At 43.8% G+C, this 10,689-nt stretch overlaps 1 protein-coding gene across 4 annotated transcripts in view; it reads left to right on the forward strand.

Moving 5' to 3' along the window:
* LOC146392122 (transcription factor COE1) overlaps positions 1-5,583 on the forward strand; it is a 56,003-nt gene extending 50,420 nt beyond the window's left edge. Inside the window, exons 15-17 of one of the 4 annotated variants that reach the window (XM_084941994.1) lie at positions 869-1,066; positions 1,310-1,378; positions 2,562-5,583. In XM_084941994.1, the coding sequence (XP_084798120.1) occupies positions 869-1,066; positions 1,310-1,377 (266 nt within the window). In that variant the 3' untranslated portion in view covers position 1,378; positions 2,562-5,583. The remainder of the gene's footprint in view (positions 1-868; positions 1,067-1,309; positions 1,379-2,561) is intronic. The other 3 variants (XM_084941986.1, XM_084942004.1, XM_084942011.1) reach the window with 3 other exon arrangements.
* The last annotated feature ends 5,106 nt before the right edge of the window (positions 5,584-10,689 follow it).

Consider the following 10,689-nt stretch of genomic DNA (forward strand, 5'->3'; position numbering starts at 1 on the left):
AGAGTTGGGTCATTTGGCTGTGTGTGCCTCTCATGAGGGTGAATTACAGTGGCCACAGTAAATCCAGCTAACAGCTATCTTGTACAAAGCTTTTGATTTCATTTCAGAAGCACTGAGAAGCTCTTTTAGATATGAATATGTTCAAAAAGTTTCTCTATCTTGCATTTGAAATCTTCAATCCACCGTTCCAGAGGGGATGTCCCAAAAGTACAAATCCACATCTAGCCCTTAAATTACATGACATATGGTTAACAACTGTTTAGAGTGCTTTTAAGGTGGTGAATGATGCCTAATGTGCAGTTAAAATGCAAAGAGCCAGTGGGCAAGCATATTGCTTATGTATTCTAATTTTTTAAACCTTGTTGGTTAAAACCTCTAGCATAAATATCTGTGATAAAGTAGATGTGTGGGAGCTTTGTTTGTAAGTTGCCCTGAAAACAAATTACAGGTTACAGCACCTAAAGTTGCTGAGGAGATGTTTATCACCCCCTGAGCACAGGATGAGTCATCAAAACAGATTGATCAGAAGGGGGAAAAAATGACCTCAGGCCATTTTCAGCATTTTCCAACTAAACACATTTTTGTGTAAGATATTAAAAATCTCGTTGCCAAATAATTGCTTAACAGCACAACAGGTAGCAAAACAAGTCTGAGCCCGTTGATCTGAGACCAACATGTCACCCCTCCTGCCATCATCCATTGACCAGTCCCCTTCTGTTCGTCCCGTCTGCCTGTCCTCTGCCCTCGGCCCTCTCTCTAACCCCCTTTCTGCCATCGTCGTCCCTTCCTGTCCTTCTTCCCTGACATACACCTATGACGCCCCTTCCTTAAACACCCTCTCCTACCCGTCTCTCTCTCTTTCCCTCAGTCGTCCCGTCCAGCCCGACGATGGCGTCGTCGACCAGCCTGCCCTCCAACTGCAGCAGCTCCTCCGGCATCTTCTCCTTCTCTCCAGCTAACATGGTGTCTGCAGCCGTCAAGCAGAAGAGCGCATTTGCCCCCGTTGTCCGACCCCAGAATTCCCCTCCTCCCACGTGCACCAGCGCTAATGCTAACAGCCTGCAAGGTAAGCCGCTAAGTAGCCTCACACTAACTTGCTGATGAATTTGAAATTTGCAGTATGAGCACAGTAAAAAGTTTTAGTAAAAATATTTGCTAGGAATTGTTCACCCTCAAGCTTTAATCCTGCTTTTCCTCACCTCTTATGATAACGTCTCACTTTTACTCCTTCGATTTTCCTTTTTCTTCCTCCACTCCTTTTTTCCCCCCCCTTTCTTGGCCCTCCCTCCACTCTCCTTCCTCACCATAGATCAGTCTTTTGTGGACTCTAGCAAGTACTCATCAGCCAGCTCTCTGCAGGGCCTGGCCTTCTCCTGAAGTATGTTACTCCTCGCTTTCATTTTTCTCTTTCTCCGTTTTGGCTTTCCACTCCACGCTATCCCAGACCGCTCATTTGCACCATCCTGCCCTGCCCTTCCTTCTCGTTTCTGTTTTTATTTGTCACTCTTGACTTGTCAGATAGTCATCATGCTACCCCATATGTGTTATATTTCCTGTTTTCACTTCCTGCTTCCTGCCCGTCCTCTAGTTGGTGCGTCTGTGGGGGGAGGGTGTGAAGGGAGGTCGTGCCACCACGGGTCACTCTGTTCTCTCATTTCCATCGAATGCGGCACGGGGTCTGTCCGTCTGGGCAGGATGTTGTATGGTGCTGAGATCCTGAGAGAGAGAAATGATGGATGGGAATCTTTATCAGAGCCCCAAGCTAAGCACTTCCTCACTTCCTTCGTCGGCGTTGATGAGCTCTGACCACTGTGACCTAAGGGCCAATGGCCACTATGCTCTGATCACACTGACACGCGCACACACACACATGCGCACACCATTCTGTTAATCCCAACAAGCGGGAGACACTTAGGAAATAACCTGGGAATTAGTGGATTGAAGAGTGGGGGAAATCAATAGGGAGCCAATATGTTATATGAAAAATTTCTATCTGTGATGGTTTCTGTGTAAGAAAAAAAAACAGGATTGAGGGAAGGCGTGATGGAGGGAGGTGGCTTGTGGGGAGGCGGGGGTGCAGGAGTTGGTGCTATAGGGAGGTAAAGATGTGAGTATATCTCATGGATTTCATTTCCATGTTTGAGCCTAATTTTCATCACCTCTGTCACTCCGCATCAGTTCATTCTCTACCCACCCCTCTCGTTTGAGTCATTCTCCATAATGCACATAATAGGCTTGCACCATGTAGCTGTTAACAATTAACAGCGGCAGCTCTTGCATGAAGCTGTTCAGGAGGCCTGTGAGAAGCTGAACAATGTTGTCGATGCGCGGCCAAGTCAGCGGCAGCGGCGGAGGGAAATGTTTTGATTCCTGGGGCCTCGGAATGAAGAGATAATGAGGGAGAGTCGTCTTTGTTCGCCAGATGCTGGAGCACATTGCTGTTATGTGACTGTTGTGATGACAGATGAAACCCAGCAATCACATGACTGACCTTTCTCTCTCTTTCTTTACCCCTCAATCTCCCATTCACTCCTTCTACCTCCCCCTCTTTTCCCACAAAGCAGCGATTCCCGGGATGATCGTTCCACCCATGTAGAGGATCTGGGATAGCTGGAGATTTGGGAATGTTGAGAGGAAAAAAAAAGACAGTAGCGGAGTCTGGTGAGTCTCTGTTATGCTGCAGAGCTAAACTGAAGGAAGTCAAGATAAAGACGCAGGACTCTGTTAAACTCAGGCCTTTCCATTGGGATTTCATCTGAAGGCGATAGGAGAGAAAGAAAAAGGGGACAATATGAACCTTTTGTGATGTTATTTCCCTCTTGGTTGAAATAGTGTAGCTTCTCTGACACCATGTTGGATGGAGTGTATAGAGACTGATAGTTTGCCCACAGTGTGACACTGACCTCATGAAAAGAGCATTTATTTATCTTTGTGTTTATGCCTGTAAGGTTTGGGTTTGATTACTGGAGGCCCCCACGCCGCCTTGCAATCCATAACTCGCACAAACAACAGTGAAGTGTTGGTTTGGCCATGAAGTTTACAATAACTTCTGTCACAAATAAAGGAGCTTTCCTTAGCGTTTCCGCCTCTCTAAAACCACAGAGCGACACAGTGGCCAAATGGAGAAGGAAAAGAAAAGTTCAGCAACACAGAAAAAAATAGAAAATCAACCATTGATTTTGCTGCTAATTTTCCAATAAATCTTAAAAATTGTCTAGCAAAACTGCCCTAAGCTGTTTAAACATCACGCCTTGCTTTTATTTTCTTTTTTTAAAAATCTCTCTCTCTCATTTTGGTTGGTTTGTTTGAATTTTAATAAAACTGTGAGGATAGAGCTGTTTGCAATATGCTTTTTCTGCTTGACATGTGAAGACAAGGTGACGATGAGAATTTAGCCAAAACTGACGAGGTTTTTAGTGAAGACTTGAAAAGCCAGAGGATGTGTGTGCGTCCAGCCAGCACTGTAACTGAAGGAGCCTAGCAAATATCAAATTAGAATAAATGCGTGATATATGTGATATATTTTTGTATATAAAAAAAAATGTTCATTTTGGGGTTTTTTTTCACTTCTTTACTCTTTTTTTTTGCGATAGCTCTAGTTTGAAATGTAAACATTAAATGTCTTAAGGCAGCTTCTCAGTACAGAAGATAGATTTACTGCGTCTTGTCAATATCTCATTTGCTAAACATGAGAAACATGGGTTTGGATACAAAAAGGGGATCCCTGTAAAATACCCTATAAATAATGTATTTATCCCTTGTATTTGTACATTGACTCTCACCCTCGTTTAGTTGTGTTGTGTAAGTTTAATACAGTAAGTGAACACTTTTCGCAGTGTTTCGTTTCATGATTTGCTGTTGTCTCTCACTATTTAAATGTGACTTTTTTTTAATCTTTGTTCCTTTTTGTTTTTTGTATGTTGTTTTGCATCAGTATGCCATGCTTCTGTTTGTTGATTCAAAACATGCCATTGTCTATTTTTGTATTATTTGTAAGTTAATAAAAAAATCTTTTTTTTTCCTTATGAAAATGTTTATTGTACGGCAAAAAAAAGTAGCATCCTATTCAGAGTATTTCGTTGAAGTAGATTTTTTAAGAATATAAACACACATTAATATATACTGTAAATCTATATCTTTTTGTTTGAACTCTGAGGCTTTCAGATTGATACTGTTCTTGAACTGATAATATGCATGGGTTCTTCTCTTGAGTGACTCTTTCTTTTTTTTGTGTGGAAAACCAAGAGAACAAACAAATTGCTCTGTTTTTCTTTCTTTGTGTTCCTCTTTTTCGCCTCCCTCCTCTTCCTCCTCCTCCTCTGTTCTTCCCTATGTTATTTATGCCTGCTTACATACTGTATCTATATACTCTTTCTTTTATTTCTGTCACTGTAATCTTTACCAGCAGTCTAGATGCCTTAACAATGCAAACCCATTCTTCATTCAATCATGTGTACAGTTTTTCTACCCTCACCACAATTGTCTGTTGCCACAGAGGAATTCATGAGAACTTGGGGACAAAGCACAAACCCACTCTGTTTGGTGGTAAAGCCAGACTAGAATACAAAGAGCCATAATTCAACAATCACACACACACACACCCCGATGTACTATAATACTGCAGCAATGGCACGCTTTGAAGGACAAGTCGGAGCGGCCTTTCTCAGCTGTGCTTCCTGCACGTTCGCAGAAACACTTTTTGTAGCAATTATGTAGCTTTTTTTTAATGATTTTGACAGCATGATAGTAACATTTCTCATCAACCACAGGATCACAACAGTACGACAACACATGGCTGTTTTTATTGTAGTACAGAGGGGCGCACAGTGAAGACAAGCGCTGCCACAGCACAATTTTAATCTCTACACGGAGTCGTAGGTCTGACTCCGGTATCCGACAGTCAACCCCCCCCCCACCAGTCCTTCTCCGTCTGTATTGGCCTTTGGACAATACAGCTTCATTTCAAGCTAAACAAGACTAAAAAGAACATGTGATGAACCACAAAAGGGAGCTCCTTGGCCCATCAGACATTTCTGTAGTCTTTTTTTTTTTTGTGTCTGCCGTGTGTCTTCAAGCTGTTGCTGGACAGAGAATAGGGCTTTTTCTCTCTCTGCTTTTTCTTTTCTAGAGCCTGGTTTTGTTAAGGGGGTAGAAAGGACCGTTTTAACAGAGGCGCCTGCTGACAGACGAGTGTTTTTCAGGCACTTGTGTGCCTGTGCCGGTCTGGGCCAGGGCGGGAGGGGCCGCAGCATATCTGTTTCAAATGAACTACAGAGGTCTGTTGTCATACAATGGCATCTTTGTAAGCAAAAGTTCCATCCCAAATATGAGTATCAGTAATGGGTGACAAAGTTTTTGTATTTAGGTAACAAACAACAAAAAAAGAAGAAGATGCAAACCAAATAGCTGGTGTCTATTTTTTCCTCTGTTTGTCTTTGACTGCAAATACACTGAACAGCTCTATGATATAAGGGAAGAAAAAAAATCTACTGTATAGATTGTTATTGTTTTTGATGAAAATTGAGCTGTAAGATAACTTTTGGAATCTCACAATGTTGAATTAAAGTTACCTCTTGTCTGTGACTTTGTCAGGTGTCTTTTTATTTCGAAATATGCCTCATTCCTGATTTATTTTATGTTACCGGTTTTCTCTGGGGTTTTTTTTTTTTTTTGACTGAAGATGCCTTCTTCAATTAGCTGACAGCCAGCTGACTAAGAATAGAGGAAGAACGGCTACGGCTTGTTCCACAGGTCAAAAACAGGCCTGCATCCTTTTCCCTGCTTGGCTCCTTTCTCTAATGAATCTAATTCATTAATGCATTACTGATGGCATGGTGAACATGGTTAGCCTGACAAGTTTCCTCCTAAACATATTAGTTAATGATGATTCCAAGGTTATTAATTGCAAAGGCACCAGCCCACCATAATTGAGTCATCATTTGCATACCCGGTCATCAGCAGAAAATTAATTTATTTTTTATTTTTTGCATATCTAATTTAGAAGGCTGCGATTGGATTAGCTCGTGAAAACAGCGGATCCCAGGATTCTGCTGACCTCAAAGTATTCCAGGGTCTCCTCGGTAACTGGAGGCTTCCGCAACACCAAGGGGCGGTGAGGGGGGAAAGCAAGACGACCTGGAAGTACTGATGAAATAAGGGCTCGTAAACACTGCGTGTGCTTGTGTGTGTTTGCCTCCCTAATTGCCTAAAGGTTCATAACAACACACAGTCTTTTTTTCCTCTCTCTACTAAGTCTAATAACAGAGTTGATAGTTTGCTGACAAACAGTAAAGTGGGTGGCGGCGTGCATGATTTAGCAGTAAGAGGTGGGATATTGAATTATGGAGGTTGCACACTTAGTCCTGAGGAAAATGAGTCCTGGAGCCTAATGTTTTTGATTAGCAAGCCGAGCACCAATACCGCGTTGCACCGAGGGATTCTGCTTCCCCTAAATGTAGCTTGCAGTGCAGCACATATACGCACCTACACACACTGAAACACGCACACACTCATAAATCATAAATACACATAGACAAAAGGTGAACGCATTTTGCTCTTTATTTCCAGCTGCTTTTCAGGCCCCAGATAGACTGGTCAGTGTGGGAGGAGGACAATAGGAGTGGGAGGCCGAGGGCAGCGTGGAGCCAGCAGACCTCAGCCCTCTGGAGACGTAACATTAAAGACACTATTCCTGGAGAACTACTCCACTGGATAGAGCCGGCAGAGCCCTCGCACATCAAGAGAGGTGCTGTTCAGGAGCTTCTGTGCTACTAGTACCCTAATGAAATATATTAATGCACACATTCCTCGCTCTCCTACTCCACCTCCTTCTTTTTTCTCATTCTCCTCCCTGCATGGACACATGAAGGGAGGAAGAGCGGAGAGATGTATTTGAAAGAAAAACAGGAGTCCCCATGGGGATCTCGGATAAAGAAGAGGAAAGGAAAGAAATGGAAAGGAGAGAGGATGGGAGTGCGTGAGTGTGTGTGTAGGGGGATATTCAGAATGGAGGCAAGGCTTAGACAGCGAACAAAACACAAGGAGAGGAGGGATGAATATTAATAATATTCTGTGTTGGAAAATAGTCACAATGGACATCATCGAAAGACGCAGAGAGGCAACGGGAAGCGAGAGCCATCCCAGGCCTTACTTACTGAGCGCGTGCGCACCTTCCCGCATGCGCACGAACACGCCTGCCAGTTAGACGGAGCATATTTGAGCACACCTCGAACAAGTGTGTACTCACAGTCGGGTTTTGCGCGCCCGCTTGCGAGGGTGTGTGGTCGTTTCCCACAGTAATTATCCCGATGACTGTGGGTGTCTGTCTATGATCTGTGTGGTACCTGTCAGAGGGAGCCCAGCAGAGCCCGTGCTTTATATTCCCTGTAATTGCTGCTGCTAATTTACTGTGCGTTGGCCTAATGAGTAGGGAGGTGAGGGGCTGGGGTATGTAATGGATGTTAGAGAGATAGAGATAGAGAGATGGATTTCACCACTGGCGGCACACAGAGAGGGAAGAGGGGAGGAGGCCGGCGAACTGTGTGTGTTAAGCAAGCATGTAGAACACTTATCTTTATTGTTCTACTAAAATGAAAAAAAAAAAACCAAAACAACAAAAAGCAAAAAAAACAAAACAAAAGATAAGCTATTTGCCCCTCCACCACCACCACCACCCTCCTCCTCCTGCTTTCCCTCTCCCTTTTTCTCCCCCCTCCAGCCTCCCCCCTCCTCAGCTGACGGTACAGTGGCGACAACAGCGAGCGCATTAGACGAGCTTTTTGTTATGTTGATTAATGATAAAAGCAAATCCATAAATAATATAGATTATTTATTCCATTTATTCACATGCTAATTAGAGCTAGAAACAGATACCTCAGAGAGATGGCCCTTTTTTTTTGTACACCCCCCTCATCTGTTCCGGTGCAGTCAGATAGATAGACCAGCTGACATTCACCCACACGCATAGACAGTCACACGTTAATGTCATTCACACTTTGAAGCACCAATGGTATCTTGTGATGGGGACACGTCCACCCTTCATTTCTCCCTAATGAGGTCATGATAGAGGCCAGCGGTTTCGGCACGCCGCACACACCCCTCTGTTTTTCCAGGCGCACACATTCGGCGAGCGCTGGATTGACAGGGTCGTCTTTGATTGATGCACCGCGGTTCTTCCACATGTTCTACAGCTCACTCATTTAATTATGTTTCCTAAGCATCATTAAGTACCATTATATTCTATCATATTGTAATGAGAGAGGTGGCCAGTCACAGGACAAGCTAATTGGTGATTAATGTTGTGTATCAGTGAGAGACGAACGCAAGATTGGCCGTTTAATGACAAAACACTGTATTTAAGTGCTGAATGTGTAAAAAAACACAAACAGAGAGGGGAAATTAGAGAGAGTGTGATTGAAATCAAAACAGATATGGCCTCTTAGAGATCTAATCTCTCACCTTTCCCTTCACACACACTCAAACACACACCTCCCTCCCTTCCCTCCTACCTTAAACACACACAAACTTCCTGCATTATTCTGAATTGTTCACCTCTTAGCTGCATTAAGGACACTTACTCAGGTAATGCTGGAGCCTGTCTCTGCAGACATAACTTACCTGCTCCTTGAGATTAACTGCTAACTCAGTATTGATGCACTGGCTGCATCACAGGTATACACACACACACACACACAGCACACAGATACAAACATCCTCATCTGGTATTGATACGCCGCGCGGCTGTAGGTGTTTCCATTTAAGGTCAGTCGATTGCCTTAAGTATGTAATGTTAGGAGGGGGGTCCGTAAACATGTCAAATTAGCAGTAATGAATGACCAGGCACTGGCAGGGGGAACTGTCAGGGTGCACGGCCAGGACAATACATTACCCTGAGTTATCCTAGTCTGTCCTCATTGTAACACACCCACAGTGACTGAGCAGACACGGGGTGTAAACTAGTGGGACCCATTCAGCGGTCACACACTCCGCTTTAATGGTCCGTGTGGCTGATTGGTGCCCAGGAGATGAAAAAGACTCGAAACAAGAAGTAGACACGTCACCAGAGCAAGGAAAGTTCAGGGTAAAATATTCTCAAAGCAAAGTTTAAAGATTGATGGACACAACCAGGAAGGTAGAAGGGAAAAAATGCATGAAAATAGATAGAGAGATAGATAGAGGACTAAGCTAGAGGGAGAGAAAACAAACTGTGGTATTTATTTTTTCTTCTCAGTGTTGAAACAGGAAAAGGACCTCTGGTTTAATAAACCATGAATCCTTTCACAGAGGGTTTGTATGTTATTCTTCGGAGGAACAGATACGTGAGGAGGAGAGGAGAGCGAAAGAGAAGCAGGGAGCAGCAGGGGGGGAAAAGAGAAAAAAAAAGATGCTCTGCAGCCATATGAAATTTGCTCTCCCCACTTTACCAACACACACACTTATACATCCACTCTTCAGCCCACTTCCAGGCTGTATGTTAGTTTTGGGTAAGAAGTGTGGGATGAGGAGGGAGGGATACACATCCTTTCCCCCTCCTCCTCCTCGGACTGGAACTGAAGAAGCATAAATGAGAAGTAGAAGATATACTTTCCATCTGTAAACACTCAAATTCCTCTCTCTTCTTCCTCTCTGCATTGTGAAAACGACCTTCTAACATATCCTGTCCACACGGAAAATCATCTGTTCACCACAGCAAAGCGCTCGCATCAGTATGTGGCACATACGCACAACGAGACTGTCCACTTGAATTTCTGAGCTTGTCCCAACTATATGCACAGTACTGTGGCAATGGTGATAAATAAACATGTACACAAGCGTGAACCTACTGTTTCTGTATGTTGTCTCCTCGCCTCCCACACTCCTCTCCACGTCTTCTCTCTCTCTCTCTCCCTCCCCTTCCTGTAACAAAGGTTACATTGATCATGTTTCTAAAAGAGTCTCTGTATTTCCACATGGCCCAGCCTCTGATATGTTTTTCTTGGCAGGTCCAACTTCTACTTTTGTCATTCACTCAGCATATTTTAACAAATTAGAAACATTAGAAACCGGGATCGCGGCAATGTTTTGGTTTGGTTTCGAAACTCTTACAGTCCCCACAATTATATTTCAAAACACGGCCGAATTGTTTGACAGCCTGAGCGGAATAAAACCCCTAAAACAACTTATTCATTAGAAACACATGCTCTTGCAATTACAGCTTAGCATTATGTTAATGTGTGTTTGCACTGGTTCATTTGTTGTCGTGTGAAAGGCTACGTCGCCAGAGTGCGAGCTCGGGTTCGAATGTGTGCCTGCTTACACGCGCGTGCCCTCTTGCGCGATTGCGTGCCGCATGTGTGTGCGTGTGCGTGTTTAAGGGACAAAGGGACACAGTGCTCCACATAACAGCATTACAGATGGCTGTTGTGAGTGGTTGTGACAGTGAAAGCAAGTGAGTTCCCACTCCATACAGATGTACTCTGAGTGACCTTACAAACACAGTGGAACTAAAACAGGCCCCCTACCTCTCGCTCTCACTCTGGCACACACTGTCAATTCTCACTCAGCCCTTGCGGGGCACTAAAAGTTGTTTCCTGAGCCAGGAATACATCAAGGGCCAAGAATATATAAGCAGGGAGCAGGAGAGATGCATAGCTAGGGTCCAGGAAAGCATAACTTGGACTAAGTAAATATTGGACTGAAGGATTAGTAGCT

The sequence above is a fragment of the Perissodus microlepis genome, chromosome 2 (assembly GCF_051167445.1).
Source record: "Perissodus microlepis isolate ML-2025 ecotype Zambia chromosome 2, ASM5116744v1, whole genome shotgun sequence".
NCBI classification, from domain to species: domain Eukaryota; kingdom Metazoa; phylum Chordata; class Actinopteri; order Cichliformes; family Cichlidae; genus Perissodus; species Perissodus microlepis.